This window comes from Pezoporus wallicus, unplaced genomic scaffold, assembly GCF_028554395.1.
Source record: "Pezoporus wallicus isolate ANWC-B61680 ecotype Strahan unplaced genomic scaffold, APGP_CSIRO_Pwel_v1 contig_5069, whole genome shotgun sequence".
Lineage (NCBI taxonomy): Eukaryota > Metazoa > Chordata > Aves > Psittaciformes > Psittacidae > Pezoporus > Pezoporus wallicus.
In genome coordinates, this window is record NW_026642361.1 from 1,202,541 (window position 1) to 1,227,289 (window position 24,749).

The following is a 24,749-nucleotide window of genomic DNA, read 5'->3' on the forward strand; positions in this document are numbered from 1 at the left end:
GCAGGAAAATAAAGTATGGCCATGTACTTTAAAGAAAATTAAATCAATTAGAAAAAAAAAGAAAATATCACAGAATCATAGAATGGTTGGAGTTGGAAGGGATCTTAAAGACCACCTAGTTCCAGTCCTCTTTGACAGGGGCAGGGACATCTTCCTTCCACTCGACCAGGTTTCTCAAAGCCCCATTCAGTCTGGCCTTAAACAATTTCAGGGATGGAGCAGCCACAGCTTCTTGGAGAAGCCTATTCCAGTGCCTCAACACCCTCAGAGTAAAGAACTTCTTCCTAGTATCTCATCTAAAGCTACCTTCTTTTACTTTAAAGCCATTGCCCCTCGTCCTATTAGTACATGCTCTTGTATAAAGTCCCTCTCTAGCTTTCTTGTAGACCCCTTTTATGTACTGGAAGACTGTTAAAAGGCCTCTCTGGAGCCTTCTCTTCTCCAGGCTTGACAAGCCCAATTCTTTCACCCCATCTTCACAGGGGAGGTGCTTCAGTCCTTTGGTCGTATTTGTGGCCCTCCTCTAGACTCACTTGAGCAGGTCCATATCACTGTTACACTGGTAGCCCTGGAGCTGAATGCAGTACTCCAGGTGGCGTCTCACAGGAGTGGAGCAGATGGGAAGAATTACATCCCTTGACTTGCTAATCATGCTCCTTTTGATGCAGCCCATGATACAGTTTGCTTTCTGGACTGCAAGTGCACATTGCTGGGTCATGTTGATCAAAATCAGAATCTCCTTGTATCTTTTCCATTCCCAGTTCTGCAGTCTTTCCCAGTAACATCTTTAGATTTAGCATGGGCATACATAATTTTAAAATCAAAAAACTGTCTTCACCACTTACATACAGCTAAGCTCTCTGTTATTTTCACCATGCTACACTTTCCTGAACATTTGTCAGTAGAAAAGGCTCTGGATACTGCTTACATTTATATGAAATTTACATAACAAAACTCACTGCAATAAAAAAAAAAAAACAAACAACTTGCCAGAAGCTGAGACACACTCTGCACCTTAGGCACTTTATAGTCCAAGTAGCAGTACAAGCAGAGAGGTAATGAAAAATGCCTTGCTGGCCAAGAGAAAACATCTATCTCTTGGCAGAAAGATTTCATGTATTGATGCATTGTTTGTGTGGTCTGGGTACATATAAATTCTAACCAGTTGACTGCTAAAGGTACACCTGTTGCCTGCCAATTGTTGGGCCTGACAAATATAACTACCTTTGTAGAAACAATAGGGGTTGGCACACCTGCTGTGCCTAAATGATGATCTTAAGGTCCTTTCCAACCTTAACTACTCTATGATTCTATGATTCTACCTGAAACTCATTCTTTTTTTCCAGCTTTGGGGCAATGAGTAGTAATGAAGAGGCAGAGTGGAATAATAATAACTAGATAATATGGTTTCTATACAACTACTTACTGTGTCAGTAAAGAACACACTGTAATTCTTTGCAGTTGCAAGTCTAGGCTTTATATTGTTTCTGTAGATAAACTGAACTCAGCCTACTCACATATTCCAACTGAGATAATGCAGGTAATCTTAGGTGCCTTTGCAGAAAGATTTTTAGTTCTCTTTGACTGACAATAGTGACACAAACTGGTAGAAGTAACACACAGCAGTAGCTAAGCCATACTACAAATGTGAAGTTGAGTATGCTTTAAAGTGCAGGTCTGTTCTAAGCCTCTTTTGTCATCCTCTTTTAGCAGCTCGCTGGCCCTGAATCCAAGTGAGGTATAACTGAATATAAACAGCACAAGCATTGTCATACAATTTGGAATAACTTTTCATTAATTTTCTTACCAATCCGAGTGATTCTGTTGTAGGAAAGTTCAAGATTTTGAAGATTTATGCAGTCATCTAAGCCAAAAACTGATGAAAGATGGTTCTTACTCAGAATAAGAATACTAAGATTTTCTAGATTTTCACAGTCAATTATGTGAATGTTGTTTTCCTGCAATAAAGGAAAATGAGAATCTTAAAAAGCATCTGAAGTGAAACGTCAGAATTAAGTCTAGGTCATCAGAATTAAGAAGGTCATCATAGCTTATTTTTATCCTAAACTTCTAGCTAGGAGTAAGGGCATCTCTATTTTTTCCCATTAAGAAAATAAACTGATGAGTCACAGAAGCTGTCTTTAGTGTCCTGCTGGAATAGAACAAATATGTATTTCAAACTTCATTCTGGCTCTGAAAATGCCCAGAAGTTGTACAAAAAAGTGTAAGGAGAAGTTAAGGATAGAGTGGTCTTTTCTATTTATGCTTTCCCAGTTTCCCAAATCCCTTTAGAAGACTAAATTAAAAACTGAATAGAAACCATCATATTTATTAGACAATAACGAAAACAGCTATGACTTTGCTGGACTCTATTAACAAAGAGTGAGAATCTGCATTTAGAAATATTTTGTTCACAAACATTAACACTGTTCTCAGCTAAAGTTCTGCTCCCAAGAGATCTTGCTCTTTTAACATCCCCTTCCCAAAACCGTTTTAATAATGCTTCCTCAAATTTTTATTTCACTATTTGCTGCTGTTGCTGTTTTCCTGTTTTTCACCTGCAAATACTCAAACCTTAATTCCTTGCCTTTGCAACATACTTATTAAACCAAAGTGTCTAATTCCTATTCCAGAATTAACAAACTGACTGGATTTAGGCACTGCCTTCAGCTGCAGGCAGAAATGCTTACAGGTTTCCTTTGGAAGCCATAACACTAATTCCTGCCCTTGGACAGCCTCTTCAGTTGCATCAGTAAGTTAAAGGAGAGAACTGATATGGCTCAAATGTTAGCTTTTGTATCAACAGAAATGAGGAGCAGTATCAAGTAGAAATGGATGTCCAAGAGAAACAGAGGCAGCTGCTTTAGCTATGTGAGAAATATCCATGAACCAATCTTGGACTGTGACAAAAGAGGCTGTTTCTTCATTAATGCTGAATAGAAGACAACTGCCACATTAGCTGGCACAGCAAAAGTATGAACTTAATAACATGCATAATTACTAAATTATTAATAAAGCCTACTTAAAATGTATCTAAGAGTCTTTTCCTTAACTAAATTATCCTTATATATCATAGTGAGGCAATCCTCTGTATTTTTAAAGGCATAACATTTTAAATTAATAAACATTAATAATAAAAAAAAAAACAAACAGCACAAAAAACCCAAACAAGCCACAAACCCAAAACTGTTCTGTGACAGCCAATATTTGATTAAAAGAAAACAAAAAAAATCACATAAAAATACCAATCTCAGGAAGGCTGGAGACACAGATATTATGTCCTTATACTGATATTTTGCTCTTGTATTTTGAGATTCCCAAAACTATCAAATCCTGATAATTGGTAAGAAAACTGAGAAAAAGATACAGATATTTCAACATGCCCTACTGCCGGGTCATGTTGAGTTTCTCATCAACCAACAGCCTCAAGTCTTTCTCCACAGGGCTACCCTCAACCCCTTCTCCACCCAGACTGTATTTATGCTTGGGATCGCCCCAGCCCAGGTGCAGGACCTTGCACTTGGCCTTTTTGAACTTCATGAGCTTTGCAAGGGCCCATCTCAAGCATGTCAAGATCCCTCTGGACAGCATCCTTCCCTCCAGCATGTCAACCACATCACACAGCTTGGGTCTTTTTTCTTCTTAAAAATGGGAGCTATGTTTCCCATTTTCCAGTCAGTGGGGACTTTGCTGGACTGCCATAACTTCTCAAATATGATGCATAGTAGCTTAGGCACTTAATCCACCCGTTCCCTCAGGACCTGCAGATGCATCTCATCAGGTCCCATTGACTTGGACACCTTCAGGTTCTTTAGATATTCTTGAACCTGATCTTCTTCTACAGTAGGCAGTTCTTCATTATCTGAGTCCTTGCCTTTGCCTTATATGACTTGGGTGGTGCAGCTGGAGCACTTCCTGGTGAAGACTGAGGCAAAAAAGTCGTTAGGTACCTCAGCCTTCTCCATGTCCCAAGTAACCATGTCTCCCATCTCCTTATGGAAATAAGGGCATACTATCTTTCTTTTGAATTGGTATTGTTAAAGCACATGAAATGAAAAATGTGAACAGAGTTGCTTCATGTAAATTGTCAAGCTCTGGAACTAAGATGCATCACAGAGCAAAAAGTTTTCCTTTGTCATTAAATTTACAAGGCCATGTAAGACACTGCAGTAGAAGTACCTAGACATTATACCTCTAGTGTAACACACTATACTGTTCCTTGAGTATATATGGGAATAATTTTACTAACATTCACTGTGTGTATTGCAAAGGACTTTTCCTTCTACCCATTTCTGCTTAAGTTGAGCATCTGCTATGGTGAGCAGAATCTGCCCACTCATAAATCTAAGGTAATGAAGATCTATCAGTGTGCCATACTAACGCTAATCCTAGACTGATACTACCATGCACTTTTATTAGTACAGTTTGATTCTTCTGCAGGATGTTGCTTTAGTACAATGCAAATTTTTATATGCAATGCAAATCTGCTGGTATAACTTTGTTAACATTTGAGAGTATTTTGTTGACATTCCTATGTTCTTAAGGCAATAAAAGCTATATATTCACAGTTGGACACAACTGTATAACCAACTAAGCAGAAGAACTGGCAGTTCTACCTGGGTTATTATAAAGAATCAAACACATTTAGTACCTCCACATTGATATACTTCAGGTCTTTGCAGCTACTTAGTCCTTCCAGTGCAACTAGTCCACAGCGCCTCAGAGTCAAAAATTGAAGATTTGAACACTCAGATAATGTTGAGAGACTACAAGCTGGCAAATCTTCAAGTGTAAGTGTTGTGACCTACATGAATTTATCGATAAATAAAAGTAATTGTGCGTGTATTGAACATTCTTGTACAATATCACATTATGGCTATTTTCTTTAAAAAGAACCAAACTACATTCTACTTACACTTTAGAAAAATGCAAGCAACTAATGATAATCCTTTCATGTAGAAAAGGATGACAATGATGGGTTTGATCTGTTAAATGGGAGAAGATGTAAAGAAAACAATTGATTTTAACATCTACCTTATAACAAATAAAACCAGTGCTTTACTAATGACATGAAATTTGAATGGGTGGAAGATTAACACTAAACAGAGCAACCAATAGTCTGAATTGTTTCCCATCACACTACCATAAATAACAAGTGACTGTACAAAACTAGACAAAAATAGTTCAGACTAAAAGCATATGCAGTCATATCAGACTGGATACCAAGATGAGAGCACAGAACAGGCATACAGTGATAAGTTAGTAAGTGGAAAGAAAAGTAGGTGTTGGGAACCAAGAGATGTTATTTATGGCAAAACCACTATCTATAAGCTGATCATCAATGTCTTGGTTCTGGAAGAGACTACTCTTCTCAAAACTCTGAAGGGGCTAGATAAGCAGAAGCTGAAATGCAGACCTTCATACCAAGGCAAAAAACACATTAATTTAACAGAAAATAGGAGCTAGGTGCTCCTGCCTTTTATAGACTTATGATACTATCAACTGTCTGATGACTAATACCACACTAGTCTGCTCCACAATGCTTACAGGCATTCAAAAGTCTCAAAAAAAGGCAAATTCTCATTGCCCTTATTCTGCACTTGTGCAGAGGAAGTCTCACAAAGATCCTGCTCAGTGATAATCTCCTCCTCTTCCAAAAAACCATTTGTTGACATACTGAATTAAAAAAAAATAAAATAATAATAAAAAAGCTATGTTGTAGCTTCCAATTTCATTCTAAATACTCTGTATAGTTACCTGCTTCAGAGTACACCAAGGGCTACTGTGAATTATCTTTTCTGTACTTAATGGAGTCATCTTAGGCATCTTGCTAAGTGAACTCTTCCTTGCTCGTTTTTTTTCAGCTGCTTTCTTTCTTTGATTTTCTTCATGTATTTTAGACCAGGATTTACATGTGTTCATCCAGTTTATTCTCTTCTTTTCAATATCATCAGGAAGAATTATACTAATGGAACACTCAGCTAAATCTTGAATTTTGTCTGAAGTCTCTCTGACTTCATTAGCATCTTCCATTAGAAACACAGTTTTCTTCCTTGTTTCAGACTGAGAAACGTGATCTTTGACTTCTTTATCACTATCATCTGGTTGGACGATTGCTGAACTGCTGCATATATTGCTTGCCTTATTTTCTACCATGTTGTTAGTTCCAAAATTAACAGATTCATTGTTTGAAGTATGATTATTTGAAGCTTTATTAAGATCTCTAGTTTGTGAGTAAGTTTCTCCTACATGTGTTACTGAATTTTTGTATATGCTGTCATTATTTACTTGAAAAAAGTGCTCCTTCTCAGAGCCTAGCATATTTGATGTTGAAGTCAAAGTTCTTTCTGCTGGAATAATCCAATATGTTTTTTCATCCATCATTTCAACCTGTTTTTCTTCTTCCTCTACTTCTTCCTCCTCCTGTTCTCTTACTACTTTTGTATTTTCTGTCTGCTTATGGTTGTTTATGTTTCCTTTCTTCTCTTCTGTGCTTTCACTCATCACAGCTTTTGCTTTTTTTTCTCCTAGTTTTCTCTGATCTTCTCTTCTTATTTGCAACTGTTTTTCTCTTTTAAGTCTCAGGCTTTCTTTCTTTTTCTCATAATCCTCACATCTCCTCACCTGTTCCAAATATTCCTGTCTTTCAAGAAGTTCTTGTCTCTTTTTTAATTCTTCTTTCTTTTGCCAATTTTCTGCCATTCGCATTTTCATTTTTTCCTCTTTTTCTTTCACTTCTCTCTCTATTTCTTCTAGTATTTTCTGCTTCTTTTTTATTTCATCTTTCCATTGTTTTAAAATGGGAGCATATTTTTTATGGACCAAAAATGACCTAAATCTAGCTTGAATTTTCACAGCTGCTGTATTTTGTTGTTCTGTCAGGTGTTGTCTTGCTTTCTGCTTTTCCAAGGAATTTTTCTCATCTTCCATTTGCAACTGTAGCTTCATGATCAATTCCTAGGCCCAAACAATAAGGATAGACTTCAAACACTTTTAAAATGTGACAGGTGTTGACACATATTTATCATAAATAAATATGGTGCATTAACTGTTTCAGAATAACGTTGATTCCACAAGGTATGACAGTAACCTCACAGTCTTTCAACAAAACCTCATTGTAGAACCTTACCTCATGTTGCATCGTTTTGTCTCTCCAAGCTTTCTTTTCTTTCCATAACTCATCTTCTATTGCAATTTGGTGTTTCTGCACAACAAATTAACTTAAGTGAATATTTCATAAAACCTGGAACATCACAAACCACCCTCTCTCCTATCTCCCCCGTCTTCTTGACTTTGCACTTTTATGAATGCCTAAATGTGCAAGAATAAAATAAACAACTGGGCACTTACACTCGTAACAAAGATTTGGTTGTGTACTGAAGGATGCGTACCTTCACAGAATCAGCATCTTGGTACTGACCCAAACAACTGCCACCTTCCTCTCTGAATTCTGTACTACTATTGAAGATGAAAACTATGCTTGTGAAACAACTGTTCAAAGTACAGGTAGATAATAGAAACATAACCAAAACACTCTGAAAGTAGTGTGAACAATCTTCCTTTAATTGCACTGGTATGTCACTGTTGATCTTAAAATCTTTCAAACCGGAATTCTGTTCAGTAAAGCTAAATAATTCTTTTCACTGAAATTGTTCCTCAACAGAAATGAAAGTTCAAGTCTATTTTCTCACTATTTGCAAATAAATAGCATTTCACTCCTTGCCCAACATATTCTCAGTGAGAAAAAAGTATGAATTATCTGAAAATTACATCTGACTGAAAATTAGCAGACAGTAAGTATCTAAAAAAAAGAGGCTGATCCGGAACCACATAACTTCTAGTGGAACCAAGATAAATCAGTATCAGCCAAATCAAATATACACCAGGATATGAAGGAACCAGTATAAATAAACTAGCACTTCCAACTTGGGGCATAAAGTCTCCCAGGTGTCTAAGCACTGTTTTCCATGCATATTCAGAAGTATACTGTTGAGCTAGTAGGAGACTAAATGTCTAGATCCTTCTGTAAAGGAGGAAGTTGGTCTCCATGTCTCACCTCCAAAAAGACTGTGCTAGTGACAACACTACCAAAGTGTCTAAATGGGGATATGCCCCACCTTGTCCAGAGACTGGAATCCTTAGACGTTGAATAATGTAAATGTATCAGTCAAAATACTGTTTTCTAGAGTAATATATATTGGACCATTTCTCAAAACACATAATATTTCTATGTGGGTTTTTTTAATATATTTTATATTTTGACTTAGAAAAATGAATGGTTTGCATGTGGGATTTGTTTTCCTTTCTCTGGAACTAACCACTATATTTATGCATTAATACTGTTACGCACACAGGGGAAAAACTTGTTTCAAAGTAAATTTTTAAGGAATCTACTTGGAAGTAGTACTATGGACATGCAGATTGCTATGTTTCTTTCATTGTTCTTTACTGTCAAGAAGCAATTTATTCCTGCTCATTTACCACCTGTTCATCACCTGCTGGGGGCATATGTTAATATTTCTAATGCAACTGAAGTCACATAAACTAATTGTGCTAAACAATGGTGTTCTGAGAACAAAAAATCATGTTTGAAAAAGTGCATACTAATAAAAGCCAGGCAACAAATTAAAAGTGATTAAATTCAATACAGTTTTATATTTTTCTAAAAACTTCAGCAAGTTATTCAGTTAAATCCTATGAAAATGTAAAAGAATCCAGATTGATAGCTCTTGATTATGAAAGTTACAGACATGATTCTCTTTAAATTTTCTATAAAATAATGGAATATATAAGGGCAAGACTAATAGTAGCACATCCTCCTAATCATGATTAAAAGATTAGAGAATTTTAAAAGTGTTATCATACTATTGAGATAATATTCTGCAAATAATTAACAATAAAGATTATTCAGTTTTAATTCATCTTACTGATTTTTGTGCTGAGCACCTCAACTACTGATACAGAGAATTTATTCCAAATTTTAAAACTTATAAATATGGTGTATTACAGCTGATGACCTGTTTATAAAGAACAGCATGTACAAACTCATCTTAATACCTTAGTCTGACAGAAACAAAACTGAACACACCTATAGGTCTCCTTAGGAGGTCAACAAAGCAAGTGTAAAGATTAATTAATAGAATTTTGTTCACTATAAATATTATTTAAATAGCGAATACCTTTTTTTTAAATTGTTCTGGATCTTCATAATATTCAGAAGCCAATTCTGCCAAGTAATCTGAAGCATGGTAAGAAACTACTCCATAAATCTTACCTAAAGAAGAAATAAATATATAATTTAGTACACAGAGATAAAATCCCTTGCCAGTACTCACTTCTGTTCGATATTGCTTTGCTACTGTATTTCTTTAAAGTAAAATAAAACATTATTTCCCTTTAAAACTCTTAAATAAGCCAAATTTTACTCTAGTATATATAAGAGTCATTTATGTACATGAAAAGCAGCAAATACGTGCATCTGGAACACACACAATGATATTGGATATGAAAGAGAATTCCACAGCATAGAACACAGCAGAACATTTTCCATGTAGAAAAATACAGTAGAACTTGTATCAGACAGGTCAAAACCAAAGAACTACAATGAGAAGGTGCCCATTACAAAAAAACAAACAAAATTATAAAAAGAAACCTTCTTCAAATATAAAAATATATAGACAATTACTGAATCTCCTGTTCACAAAGACCATTACTCTAAATGAGCGTGAAACCCAAGATGATGTGAAAAACTGGAATGGAACAGACAATGTCAGCTCCTTGGGCATACAAACTCTGAACTTGGCTTCAGATTGTTAGTCTAACTTCCACTGGCAATATGAGGTGCATAAATATTTTATCTGTGACGCTTACGTACTTGCAGTTTCTTCATCTTCTAAGTCTTGCAGTATAAACTTTTCAGCATCTTGATTTCTGCTTTTTATGAAGTTTAAATAGGAGATAACTGATTCTGGCAAGTCATCTGAAATCTAGAAAAACACAGTATTTGACACAAATTCTGCATCTTCATCTCACAGTCATGACCAGAGGTAAATACCTGACATGCAAGAATACTCATTTTGGCTTCACCTATAACGCATTGATGGAGATTTAGTAGCAGTGGCTACCAACATTGTTCCCAATTACTACACTGTTTCCACTATCTTATTACCTACTGAACAATTAATAATTCTCACTTTTAATTACATTCTAAGTAAATTTTGATTGGAACACATCTTAGCAACTTCTCTTCCGCTACCTTCATAAACATGTTACAATTAACATTTTCTGTGTAATTGTGTTGGACCGAGAAATTAAGGAAAAGGTTAAGACAAAAATTAACAAATACCTCAAGGATTTGGGGAAATGGGCTGCCCTCTCTCAGATGTGTAAATTGTGGTAAGCATTGCTGGCATTCACCATGTGCGTGCATAAATAATTATCACTGATGCCTTTGCTGATCTTTATGTCATATCAAACATATGATACACAGTCACACACAACCAGTACAATCTACCCTAATAACCTATAGACCAATCCTTTTGCTATGACTGGATTTCAAGAGAAAATATGTTTCCAAAATAAGAAGTCATAGAATAAAGAGGGCTTAAGCAATCAAATTATATTAAATTAATAACAGGAAGTCTTCAAACATTAGACAGTATCTTGTAAGATTTAAATACAGATTTAAATGTACAAACATTGTTTTATTCATCCAGATTTAATCTACCTCATCAACTTTAATAAAACATTCCTGCTTCAGAGGATCTAAAACAAAACGTTACCTCTGAGTCTGATTTCCTCACTTAAGCAGAATGCTGATATTCATCTATCTTACTGTCTTGTCACCATTGGAAGTTACAGTTTTTTTCATGAAGCTTTACTACTGACACAACTTTTCAGAACAAATCCCCAGGTTAGGTATGTCAGGAAAAAAAAACATTCATTAGATTAGCTTTCCAATGCCCATACTACTTTCAAGCAGAAATAGAAGCATTTTTAGCGCATTGAATACTTACTGCCTCACTGTCTCTCAAAGCTCCGTCTGATACTTCTGTGTTAAGGTCATCTGCTTCAAAGGAAGAAACAACGATTCTGCTTAATTCAAGTTCTATTTCTTTTTCAATTCCCTCAGTATCTTCTGACATTTTACTTTCCACAGTGTCTTATCTGCTTTCAAATCTGCACAAGGAAAATACTAACTTTCAGCACTGCATGAAACAAAATAAGGACGATGCTTTTTTAGCATAAGCTTAGCTGTGTTTGCTGAACAGTTGGCTTAAAACATGAAAGGAACAGCAGAAGTTTGTTCTGAGAACTTCACTCCATACTAGCAAGCAAATAAGAAAACTGTTTGTGATGAGACTCTCCTCTCAGCCGCCCCCTCGAAATTCTGCAGGTGTTACTAAATTTGTATATTAAAAAAGTCTGCCTGCTCTCTACTCCTAGTGGACAGTATCAGTGCTACGATCTAAGCCTCACAAAGGTTTGTGGTTTTTTTTTGTTTGTTTGTTTTTTTTGTTTTTTGTTTTTTTTCTTTTTTTTTCCCGCAAACCTAATAGCTGCAAATTAAATATATATATAAATATAGTTGATATTAAAAATTACAAAATAACACTAAGAACCCAGAAAGCATTCGATGAAGTTGCAAGAATACAGAAAAAGCAGTGAGAAATAGACTAACCCACAGAAGTACATACAAGACTTGTAGACGGATGCAGGCAGGACGGGAAGGGGTCCGCAGCTATCCCCCTCTCCCTCTGCAACCCGCACCCCAGTCCTCACTCCTAGCCCCAGTCAGGGGGCAGGGGAGGCAGCCCAGACCATCTCCATCAGAGCCAGCGAGCCTCGTCCGTCGCCGGCTCCTGGAACAGGAGAAAGAACACGCAGAGCGCACTCCAGATGTAAAGTTTAGTACAAAGAAGGTCCTTCTTGAGAGGAACTACACCTCCCAGAAGCCATGGCGGTAGGGAGGATGCCCGCCCGCCGCCGCTTCCCGGAATGACCGCAAAGTAGCTGCGTTGCGTGCTGGGGGCTGTAGTCCTCCCTCTCGGGAGCCCATAGCCCTCCAGTCTCCTCGGTCTACTCCGTGCAGCTACTCACTCCTCCTTCAGCCGAGCTCCTACCGAAGCGTCCGCCTTCCTGGCTGACTCCGGAGACGGGCCACCCCTCGGCCGTGAAACTCCGCAGCCCCCAACCGCCCCTAGTCAGGCCCTCGCGGGACGACGAGAATCCCTCTACCACCCTGTTGACCGCAAAGCGTCGCCAAGGCAACGGGAAGCCGCTGCTGGGAAGGCAAGCCGGAGTATCCAAACTCTGCCAGCAGGTGGCGCTTTGTGCCGGTGGCGCGGCGGCCCCTCGAAGGCCGCTCTATGGGACCAAGCACCTCGCAACCCTTTTTTGTGCGTTGTTTTACTTTTTAATGCTTTTTTATTATAAGCAGTGAACTGGAATGTAGTGTTCAGAATAAATCTGAATCAGCAACTAATCAGAAAAAATAATTAAAGCAAACCAAAGATAAACTATATAAAGATGCATTAAACCTCTGCAATTTTGCTTCCTTTATGCCAGGACAACTCTAGAGGCATAAAAAATGAAAACCCACCAGGCATCCCTGCTGTGATCACACGCTGGGGCCCTGTCATAGCTTGGAAAGACTCCTATTTACTTTTTTCCTCTGTTTTGTTTTTTTTTTGTTTGTTTTGTTTTGTTTTGGGTTGTTATGGTTTGCTTTTTTTTTTTTTTTCAGACTATAACAGAGTGTGAAAAGTTTAATTCTTCTCAAATGAAACTAAATCAAGAAATGTCCATCAACATTAATTGCAAGTGGATGCTCAGTCAATGGAAGGGCTAGTAGAGACGCTGCCCACAGCAACTGCCCCTGAAATACATGTAAAGTGTGCCTGAGAACCTAAAGCACTTTCCGATCTCTAGCAGCCTGCCACAGGGCATGGGTTATTATCTGTTACATTTGCTTGTTCATTAACCAGCTTTGTATAATTTACATGTATACCCTTGATTTTGTTCTGTAGCTACCCATCTAAATGACAAACAAAGGCCATGTTCACTTTGTAAGATTCAAAAATAATTGAGATTTGGAACATGAACACTTCAGAATCTGATTGAAAAAGCAACAGCAGAATGTTAGGCAAGATTCTGAACTCTTCTGAATGCTATTCCTTTATAAACTACCTGGAGATGGGAAATTGCTACAATTAGCCACATACAGGTCTTCGGGACCTGCAGAAAATGCCCAGTCAGGGAATTAAAGACTCCACACAGTTCAGTCTAGCAAAATCATATTGGGCAGGGAGGGTGAAGACATTATACTTTTAGTGTGTAATGGTGTTTTAGGCCATGCATCTGTCCCCAAAGTTAAATGAGGAATACCAAGGTACAAAGACAGGTATAACAGGAAAATAAGACATGAAAGGTAAAGACAGGTTTTACATAGAAAATGGGCACTTTTGTGTAATGGGCAATTTTGAGTAATGGGAAGGATCTGCCAAGGGTTCTTTACTGAGTGGGTGGTGAGACATTGGAACAGCATTTCCAAAGAAGCTGTGGATGGTGTCCCTGACCATGGCAGGAGGCATTGGAAGTAGATGATCTTTAAGGTCCCTTCCAACCCAAAGCAATCTATGATTTTATGATGAGTCTATGATAGCAGGTTTTTTTTCCATCTACTGTCTTTAAAATAAACTGAGGACCTTTCTGAAAGACTTGTGGATGTTAACCTCAGAATACTGGATTCAAGGGCAACTGTTTATCAATTTCTCATCAGTGTTATGGATGAGTAAGATATATAAATTTTAAAACAGTGGAAACTCATCCATTTGAAATGTCCTGTATTTTACAGAATTATGTAATCAGTGAACTTTTCAATGTGGTTAAGCCTTCAAGCACTGAGTTGACTGTGCACTTAGTATTTGTTTTGTAAGTGCAAGTTAGGCTGTAATCATGGTGACTGAAGACCACAGGCACTATGTCATGCCTTTAGCAAACAACTTTGCCAATGAAAAAGATTTTTTTCTGCAGGCCTGTTCCCTGTAACCAGGAAGTCAGGGCTGATCAACAGAAGAAAACTTCTCTGCTGTAAGGATGTGGTTAAGTGGGACTTCAGAAAGAAACATACCATTATGAGACTGTTCTCTTTAAGGTAGGATGGAAATATTCAGAGCTGATAAGGATTTTTAGTGTGAAGCAACAATGTAATGTAAAATGTAAATAATTTTATAAAGTTAATATTTCTGTTTTTCAGATAAATTATTGAAGATAAACTGACTTATTATTAAAATGGCTCAAAACAAAGCATAGAAACTGCAGTTATTTCAACAGAAACTATTGCAGATGCCAGTATTCAAGTGAAATACTGTTGAGGGTTTTTTATTTGGACAACACATCACACCAATGTTTTAACACATGATGGTTTTGAAAATTCTGATGAACCTTTATTACTCTTTAACATAGTGGATCTTCTTCTGGGAAAGTGCAAGACCAGTTATCTAATACAGTCCATAAGTTTACATCATGTATTACTGACCCAAACTCACTACAGAGCTAGTTTGAGAATCTTACAGCTTTCTTCATTCTACATTTCTGCAACAGACTATTCAGAATCCAGGCATGAGGATCTTGACAGGGCAGGCAAAGCTTGTGTTTGCTGAATCTTCTAATCAACAAATTTGATACATACGTAACATATGTTTTACATGTAAAATAGGTTGTTAACACAAGATATTTTCTGACTGCAGAAATTTCATCTCTGTCTTTTTTATTCTTTTTCTGTTTTGCAAAGAACAGAAGATGTAACTTCTTACTGTAATCAATCCATAGTAATTCTGACAGAAGACAAGAACTATTCCTTTCAAACAAATCCCTTTGCATTAGAAAATATTTTCTGGAGACTATGCCTGTGCTGGTTACATTCATGTGTCTATGCATGCTTCTGTGCCTGCCTGCTTAACACATGAGAAGTGCAGGACAACTGCAGATGGCTGCCATTGCAGTCTTGTAACACTGCTGCTCTTGGACTCCTCTCGGCTTGTACCACAAAGCCAGGCAGACTAAAATCCTAGAGTATGTTTAGAGAAGAGGCAAGACAGGTGAAAGTGAGCGTGAGGCAAGTACAAGTTTCACTCTCTCTGCAAAAAGCTTGAGAGGCCCAGAAGATACGGTGCTATGATGATAACAATATCAATAATGATATATATGTATACAAAAAGAAATCCTGCATCAAAGAGTTTACAGTGTTAGGGGTCTTCCACGCTGAAATATGCTAAATTATGCTCAAGATATGAATGCCTATGTGACTTTATTGTGGCCCTGTCGACATTTGCAAGCATTTGCAAGGGTGATTCTTGGATGATACTCAGGGTCTAATGCACACTTTACATGTATTTCAGGGCAGTTGTTGTGGGCAGGGTCTCTGCTTGCCCTTCCATTGACTTGCTGTTGATGACAGATGAAGTGCATTTCTTGGTTCAGTTTCATTTGAAAGGAATTTAAATTTTCACATCCTGTTGCATTCCACAATTAAAAAAAAAAACAAAAACAGAGGAAAAAAGTAAGCAGAGTGACTAGGAGATTCACTTCAAAAGTGTAAAGGGTACCCCAGATTAGTACAAGGCAGTAGCACAGTTTGACAGCTCTTACAGCTTTGCTAGAACTGTGTGCTAAATCACACTGAAATAATTAGGCTGTATCTGCTATTTTCAGCAAAAATTGAATTAGGTCACTTAAAAAAATGAGAGCTTATGTCTTTACTATGGTTATGTCTCTTCATTTCAGCTGGTATCTTTAATAATTAGTAAACTAAGTATATTGAAATGTATAAGCAAAAGTGTATTCCAGACTATGTAACTCTTGCCGTCTCTGCAATATAAATCTTGACACATACATGTTGTCTTCAAATGCCTTTAGCAGTTAAGAAAAAAAAAGGTAAAAAAAAATACATGTTGTAGAATATAACATCAGAGGCAACTGAGACCAGACACCATCTTGATGCTTCTACTGTTGATACTATTTTTCTGTTCAATGTATGAGGTGACTGTGTAAATTTATAAAACATTAGCTGAAGGAAATAAATTCCATTGTAATTGATAAGCTTAGTTATATCTGTTTCATATTGAACTAAATATATAATTATCTTTTCAGCTGTGATTCAAAACTGAAAACAGAAGAATGAAAATAAAAGATAAAATAATTATTCAGAAGTACTACTTAAATGTCTTCAACGGAATTTTCTTGGTAAAATTTCTGTTTTCTTTTTCTGATTTATAAGCTTCAAATTATTTTTTTAAAATGTTTTTAATTAAAACAATAACGCTTTTTCTCCTTTTTTTTCTTTTTTTTTTTTTCTTTCTCCAGGCTCTGGGTCTTATGCTTTTGACATTTGGCCTGTGGCTTTTATTTGACAGAAACAATTTATTCAGTGTGTTATGTGAGTATAAATAGAATTTTTCTTTTGTTTCAAATGATTGTAGGATAACATAAACAGTGACAGAATAATTTTTTTTTCACAAGGTGGCAGTATTGGATTGAAATTGTTTTTTTTTCTCTTGACATTAGATCTTTTAGTTGGATATTTGGGTGGAATAAACATAGGTTGGAGCTTGGGTCTCTCCATATAGATATTCCTTTTTCCCAGAGTGTCTTAGCAAATCGTTTCACAAAGAAGTAAGGTTTGGGTCACATAACCACAGCTGGGATGTTCGATGAGCTGTCTGCCTTGGCTATGCCAAGGAACATCAGTTCCCAATTGATAATATGGGAACCATCCAACATAGTAATTCTGATATGAAGCATTTGAGATGGGAGTAATGAAACCTCCTGCTACTTTCTATATCTAATAAAAAATGGTTAGAGCGGAATGGGGAAAGTGGCTCATCACAAAGATGGAGGTTAGCACTGAATCCGAGTCTGGATTTAATAGAACTATATGTCTGCATAGTATTTGTACATGTGCTACTAATTTTTTGCCAAATGGAAAGAAACATCTGCAAACTTGTAATTGTTCTCTGATTTCATTGTGAGTGGTTCACATTGTTTAGTTGAATATGTTCTGTTTACATCTTATATGTTCTTACCATTGCCTACATTTATGAAAATATGTTTTATTTCTTTCTCTGACTGTCCATAGCGTAAGTAATAATAATATCCTTTCACCATTCTGCTATTTCCACACTTTCAGTAACGGCATTGCAAAGATTTTATTCTTTTTCTGGAATAAGTTTTGTAAGTGAAGTCTCAAAAAGAAAAGTAACAGTATGAATGTACTGTGTTACAGTTTCTTCAGGCAAGAACCAACTAGCGGCATTTATTTCCTATATATTACTTGGAATTGTATCTGTTATTACTTTTACATCAGCCATGGGATTACTTGGAAGTGTTGTGGAAGTCAAATGTCTACTAGTTACAGTAAGTGTAGATCAGACTCCAACTTTCTTGTAAAATGAAGGGGAGTTTTGTGTGCATGAAAATTGTAATACTGTCTTGATAATGTGATTTCCACATACAGTCCTTAAGAAATCTGCAGATACAAAGATATTTTCAGACAAGGTCCCAGTTCAAATGAAATCTGAACAAAACTGAATATCCTTCCATATCACTGGATGATTGTTTTCAATGTCAGAGCACTTGCAATTTGAAATAGCAAAGGTTTTAACCTCTGTATTTTTTTAAGTTAGAGGTTTTAAAATTAGTACTGAAATTATGCAGACTAACTTTCTCTCAGTATGTGCTCATGTGCTTAGTATATGCTGAAGAAATAAAGAAAAACCTGCCCCAAAATATTGCAGGTTGATGGCACAGGTAGCTACATTATGGCTGCAGTATGAAAACAGAGTATGATTGGAAAGCTGTTACCCATGTAGGCCTACCTTTATATATAATTCTGCTTTTAAGAGAATAAGATCTTGACTTCTGAAAAATTACATGGTAATTATACATTCTTATGGTCACTTTGATTATATTTTTGTCTGTTGTTTATTGTTACCCTTTTTGAGCAATCTGTTTTAGACTATGTGAAGGCTAAAGCAGAGAACTGTTCTACTGATTCATTTATTAAGCACTACAAATATCAGTTGGCACAGCTGTGAGAGGAGCCCTGATGCTATAACAAGGACTCTTGTGCCTTCTTCTGTCCTGCTACTGCCCCGTTTCCCTCAATTTATTAATTGATGAAAGAGAACAAACTGTCTCATTTCCAATTTCCATGGAAGTATCTAGTGTCTCAGCATCTCACTGAAAAATAATGCAATCAGTTATTATTTTCTTTTGCTTGGGCATCTTATAGCTCAAAAAAGTCCTTAACTAGGCATGAGACTTAACTACCATGGTAATTCAGAGAGAAAAGAATGAAATGAGTTTTCTTCAGTGGAGCACAGCTGCTTAAGGACAGCTTTTGTTCTTCACTTGCAAGTCATGACTTTGTCTTTAAGCCCAAATCAGTGAGTTGTGCTTTGCCTGAAGCCTGCCTCTTGGACTATGATGTCACTTTCTGAGGGTTTCCAGGAAAAAAATGTTTCTTACTTTTGTTCAAATGACTCTAAATAATAGTCATGAAGTCATGAGTCATCCATGAGCTCCTGGGACTTTTTATTGAAATACTCAATATTATGTTTATCCATAACTTAGTTCTTTTTCTGTTTGTTTTTCTTCCCCAGTATATGAGTTTTCAAGTCCTAGTGTTTGTTACCCATATGGCAATACTGCTGCTTATATTTGCAAAGAAAGAAGAGGTATGTAAATAAACTACATGAAACTGATGATAATTTCAAAATAGTTTCTTGCAGTTAATTAAAAACATTCTAATAGTCAGTTCTCACTCTATGCTGTATCACTGTTTGCTTGAACTTGACTATTCTATATGTTGACCAGGTATAGCAGAAGATGTAGAAAACTTAATTTGAGGAATTCATCATGGTTCAGTAGTTGTAAATGGGTGGGCATGGAAACATATTACCAGTTTATCCTCTGCAACAAAACATACTCTCTTGTTCAGGAATGTGGAATCAACAGTGTAAGGGACAGCTTTATTCTTCTTTGAGGGATGACCCAGAAAGTCCCTCTTTCCTGGACATCAGCAGAGGTAAAAGAAAGCATTAGATGCTAACCTGTATCTCCTAGCAGGTCATAACTGTAGGCTGCTTTGCAATTGATAGTAGGAGTCATTTGTATCATGGGATGAAAAGTATACTAATGAATTGTAGGCCTGTATTTTAGTTTCGATAGAGCTCTAGTATAAGGAATATGTATCTTTGCTTTTAACAACAGGAAGCAAACATAAATACCAACATGGATGTTAATAGTATCTGTACTGCTTTGAAGCTTTATTCAGACATTTATTTTTCTACATATAGCAAGTCTAATAGCTTAAGGAATCCTCACAGTATTATATGAAAGGCAATTGGTACTGAATCCATACTGGTCTGGCTGCTTTCCTGTTACATAATTCCAAAATCTATGGTTTGAGAAAACCTCCTGTGACACCAGTCTCATAAGGTTCATACAGTTCTCCAAATCCTGATGGTATTAAGTCAGAACAACAGAAATAAATAAGTTTTACTCCATCAAAATGCATCTTTTTCATCAAGATTTTTTATTAAATGTTAATTTATAGTGATGTCTTCCCTGTTTTATATGATGGTTTTACATGGTGAAGGATTTGAACTGTCAGCAGTGATGCATTCTGGAGTCAGCTATTTGTGCTAGGAAAATTGGTTGAAAGATTGCAGTTAAATTTATTTTATATAAGCTGTAATTGCACTTGATCTCAACCTTAATTAAGTGCTGCTGAAGTATAATAAATTATGGTAACATCATTCATTCAGCAAGCTTTTGAGGTTTTTTTTTTTAGGATGACTGTACCAAGGGGAATGAGTTAGAGAAACCACATTTTTTCTTGTTTTGTAATGATTCCTTCCAGTAGCCTAGGAGTTATTTTCTACACGTATTCCCTGCTGCACCCTCTATGTCTGATTAGCTTGTCCAATCCAATTGTTGTTGAAGGGTTATTTTAACAGTGTCTGCAAGGACCCTAATCTATGGACAACATGAACTGCTTACTTTCCTAGCCCAAAGCAATACATGTCCTGGCCAGATTGTATGGTGCTCACACAAGTGTGTATCACACCAGGTATAGAATCAATTTTGGTTTTCTGCTTATTAATGTAGGGTGCTGTGCTTACTAAAAATAAGTATGACAGGTAGGATTTAGTATTTCAAGACAGATCAGGTGCATCTTGACTATGTTCCCTGTCTCTTCTGGCTCCATTTAGGCTAATCACCTTGTGTCTGACTGTGTTATTTTTGTGATTTGGATCACTTCATTTATCTTCCCCTTTTGCTTTCAACTTTCCTATTAGTGCAATGGCTATGACATGTTTCAGATCCTATTTGTCAAATTGATTACAATGCTGCCACTTGCAAGTAACCCTTGAAGAAACCTGAGTATCAATGAAAGATCAAAGATTGTACTATCCATCCACACTCTTTCAATATGCATCTCTTAAATTCTATAAATATTAATAAACAGGTCCACAATCAATGGAACAACAGAATTGATGAAGTTATTTCTGAATATGGGAACAAGAGTCTGGCTGAGCAGGAACCTGTGTGGAACATTCTGAACGCTGTGCAGCACAATGTAAGGAAAAATCCAATAAATTATCACCACCAAAAATACAGCCAAAATGTGTATACCAATTAGAACTTACTTTAAAAAAACAACTCCTTTAGTGAAGGATGAATTTTTCAAGATAGGCTGCTAATATGTGGGTAGGCAGATTCTTTGCTGTTATGTGGGTTATTATGGATGAAATTAGGACTTTGAAAGGTTTGTAAATTTATCTAGGGGCAGACAGTTTTGGTCACTGAAGTTTACTGCAGCTGAAAAAAAAAAAGTGTTTTCTAATATCTTCAGCAGCTCTAGGTATCATAAAACACTTGGTCTGCTTTAGGCCTCAGGACTGACCTGAACCATGGACAGAGATACTATGATGTCAGACCAGAGCTCCTACTGCAGAGCATTTGAATAGGTATCGCACTGAGACTCTCTCAGAAGTAATGCTTAAAGCCTCAAATGAGTTTGTAGATCAATACTGTCAGCACACATTCTTAATTATTAATCATAATAATTTTTGTGGCCTGGCAACATGTAATTTGTTTCCTATTTCAGAAAAGTCCTTTAAAGCACTTGCTTGGGATCAGTTATTTTGAAAGTTATTGGCAATGTTTTTGTCCAGTAGGCTGTGGCCTGCTATCCACCCTGCAAATTAATTCTGCATCATGAGCTTTTAATAATAAACACTGCAGTTTAGCAATTAAATATGGTTTAATATATTTCTATAGATCAGGTGTGAATCCCTTAACATGACTTCTTGCAGAGGTGAATTACACAGTTCTTGACAAATGTTGAAGATAATTTATGATTCCAGCTAACACACAAAGCATGTATGTCTAGATTCAAGAATACAAATGTATTTGTAATGTATGTTCTTTGAAAATCCAGTCTTGTCTCATTGCATTCATGATTTCTTGAGTGATTAATGGTGACTCCATTATGTCAGTGGTGCAGCTAGACTATGTGCTGGTATAATCTGAGCTAAAATATGACAGACTTTCCATCCCATAAAACAATGCAAATATTTCTGAAGTTTTATCCTGATTCAGAATGAAAAACTGCTGGAATTTCCTACATGAGAAGAATTCTGTTCTCCACGGAATGCTGTTTGGTGATTTGGTTTTATTTGGTGTGACTGGGATTGGAATAGATTATTGGGAAGTGCTAATTGATAATCCATTTGAACAGGGCATAGTATCTTTTGATAATAGCAGAGAGTTTTTGCATATACAACATTAGAAGTAGCAAACAAAAAACTAAAAGTTTTCAAAATCTGGTCTTTATTTAATTTTCTCAACCAGAGTAAACCAGAGTGTATATGGTTTTATTTTTATATTCAAAATATGCTTTATTAAAATGTCCCCGGATTTATCACATTGATTATGAAATAACATTAATTATTTTTGTTTCCTATATAGTTTTCTTTTTTCATTTTGTAATATTCCACAGTGAGCATATCCTTAATATAGTTTACTGCTTACACACAATTTCTACACTGGAATTACTTTGGAAGATTAAGGGTGATTGTAAAAATATTTTACATTAATCTGGGTTTGTGTTTTTTTTTTCTTTTTTTCATATTTACTTATGTTCCAAATGTCTAAAAGGAGGTTCCTTTCAAAAGCATATTTTAAGATCATATTATTGTTAAGTCTATGCTACCCAGTGGATATAATAGGAAATGGTGGATACACAAGGGTGAATCACTGAGTCATAGAATGGTTTGGGTTGGAAGGGACCTTAAAGATCATCTAGCTCCAACCCTCTCTGCAGAGAGAAACTATCTAGCTAATTTAATCAACTAATAGATAGCACTCATTGGGGTGGAAATTCCTCTGTATGACAGACTTTATAGGTGTTGTAGTTAACAAGTTACAGTATTTCTATTCTAGATGGAATGCTGCGGAAGATACAATGTTACACAGTGGGAAAGGAATAAAAACAAGGAAAACAGTACTCTGATCCCATGTTCATGCACAAAATCCAGTCTGAAGAAATGGTTTTGTGATGTCCCAAAGGGTTCAATGTACCGCATGGTAAGAAATAGAATACCTCTCTTGATGAATGTAACTTTTACTACTAAAATGGACTTTGAAAAAAAACCAACAAAACCAATCAAAAAAACCCCACCAAACCTCAAAACATGTTTTCCACTTGCCGAAGTATTGATGTATTGATAATATTCTTTATTTTTTTTTTTGTGTGCGTCTTTGGTCACTCTGAAGACTTATTTTTTACTTGTTAAGTGTCAGTTATGTAGTCAGTTCTAGATTAAGGATACTTCAAGAAAACAGAAGTTATGCCTGATCAGTATTACATGGGGACATTTAGTAGCAGTTTATGAAGCAAGAAACATCTTGGCATTCAGAAATTCATGCTGTGGAAATCAGTGATGACATTGGGAAGTGGCCATATATAAAAATATGCAGTACATTTTCCACTTGTAATTACTATTCATTACTTACAGAGTGTCAGCAATGTCTCCATCTGTTTGTACTGTCTGTTTCCAGAGCACCTCCAATACTTTACAGGACAAAAGGAATGAGCAAGGCATTGAAAAATGAGATGTGTTTCCCAAGACCAGTTCATGTTAGCATTTGCATTTCTTTATATAAAAGAACCAGTGATACATACTACTTTCTTCAATATACCCTCACATGTTAATAGGACTATCCAATGAGAACACAAATTCAATTGGCACAGGTTGTTTCTTGACAGTGTAAGAGAGTAAATAATAGAAAGGATGTTATCAAATGCCATCTGGTATTGTCTCCCTTTGCTCATCAGTCTTGAGTTGTTCCCTTTCTACAAACCCTCGTAATTATTAAAGATCACTTCAAAGTATAGAAAGCATCTGTTTTATTTATAGCTATTTTAATCTATATAAAGATTTATAATTCAGTTTAAAAAGCAATACTATAGGCATAGACTGTGATCTGAAAAACATGCACATGCGTTTCAAGATGCATAATGCATGAGAATCTGTGAAAACTTGAAAATATTCTTTCACGCATTTACTTGTAAGGTAAGCTCTCAGTAGACTCTCACAAAAACAAATTCTCTTTTGATTAATTCACAAGCTTTGGAACATTTCCATATCAGATTTCCATAAATATCAGATATTCTTAAGTATTATCTGTTCAGTTCAGATAATTTTAAAAATGCTATAGCTAACTCTCTGTAGTACACGTTACTGATCTATTTACTTTCTGGCAAGTAAATATTAGAACCCATCATAACATGTAGAAAGTCCTATTCTATATATTTTTAAAATATGCTCTTATAAAGATGCAATATGTATTCCAAAGTTGAAATTATTTTTTCTTGAAATCTGTTCATCTGTACTTGCTTAGGGATGTGAAGAACATTTAAACACATGGTTTGAAAACAATGTTTTGATCTTAACTGCAATTACTGTCAGCCTGCTAATTACACAGGTAAGAGTACTTTTAAGCAAAAACCCCACAAAATATTGATATTCTGCTGGGAGTAAAAGTCAAATCATTGCCATTTGGCTTTGGCACGCTCTCCAAAATTTTGTAAAGCTTTCCATCGATTTTAAGTAGAAGTAAGATCAAGCACCGTTTACCAACAAACTCCCATATATTCAAGCACCATCACAGATGTTGGTGTCCAAAGCTTATTGAATGAAATGTTTGACCTGACTTGTGAAAGCAAATGGCATTGCAAGGACAGGAAGCAGTTACAGAAAATGTAAAATCTGTGGAGCAAAAGACCTCTTTTGTCCTGTACCTGTACAGAACCTAGTCCATGAATGCGTTAAATCAAATTACAAAATCATGAAAATCCTTCCTCCCACACATATCTGTGAGAAAATTTTATTGGGTGAAAAGGAATAAATCAATATAAAACCAAAATCATATTAATAATGGCAATAAGAACTGATCATTTACTCCACAGACACCCTGATGTTTGAGTACCATCGAGCAGGCAGAAAGATTTTTGATAATATCTAGAATTGTGAGGTTGAAAATGAGTTTAGTTCATTTTTACTCAGAGAATTAAAAGTATGTCCTATTTTACCTCTTCCATATGTAGTACCTTCCCACAGAAGTATGTAATAAAAACATTACAGCTATTGGATGGGCTAGTTCAGTAATAAAAATAT

The 24,749-nt window shown here is 36.0% G+C and overlaps 2 protein-coding genes across 2 annotated transcripts in view; one reads left to right on the forward strand and one right to left on the reverse strand.

Moving 5' to 3' along the window:
- LRRIQ1 (leucine rich repeats and IQ motif containing 1) overlaps positions 1 to 11,150 on the reverse strand; it is a 106,116-nt gene extending 94,966 nt beyond the window's left edge. The window contains exons 1-7 of the mRNA XM_057429353.1: positions 11,016 to 11,150; positions 9,875 to 9,986; positions 9,180 to 9,274; positions 7,130 to 7,216; positions 5,758 to 6,957; positions 4,652 to 4,804; positions 1,808 to 1,958 (exon numbers count right to left, since the gene is read on the reverse strand). Coding sequence (XP_057285336.1) covers positions 1,808 to 1,958; positions 4,652 to 4,804; positions 5,758 to 6,957; positions 7,130 to 7,216; positions 9,180 to 9,274; positions 9,875 to 9,986; positions 11,016 to 11,144 — 1,927 coding nt within the window. The 5' untranslated portion in view covers positions 11,145 to 11,150. The remainder of the gene's footprint in view (positions 1 to 1,807; positions 1,959 to 4,651; positions 4,805 to 5,757; positions 6,958 to 7,129; positions 7,217 to 9,179; positions 9,275 to 9,874; positions 9,987 to 11,015) is intronic.
- A 5,029-nt stretch (positions 11,151 to 16,179) lies between these two features.
- On the forward strand, positions 16,180 to 24,334 carry TSPAN19 (tetraspanin 19). Its single transcript, XM_057429503.1, has 7 exons — positions 16,180 to 16,245; positions 16,366 to 16,438; positions 17,285 to 17,415; positions 18,663 to 18,737; positions 20,534 to 20,644; positions 22,513 to 22,656; positions 23,974 to 24,334. The coding sequence occupies exons 1-7, from the start codon at positions 16,180 to 16,182 to the stop codon at positions 24,094 to 24,096; spliced, it is 723 nt and encodes a 240-aa protein (XP_057285486.1). The 3' UTR covers positions 24,097 to 24,334.
- The last annotated feature ends 415 nt before the right edge of the window (positions 24,335 to 24,749 follow it).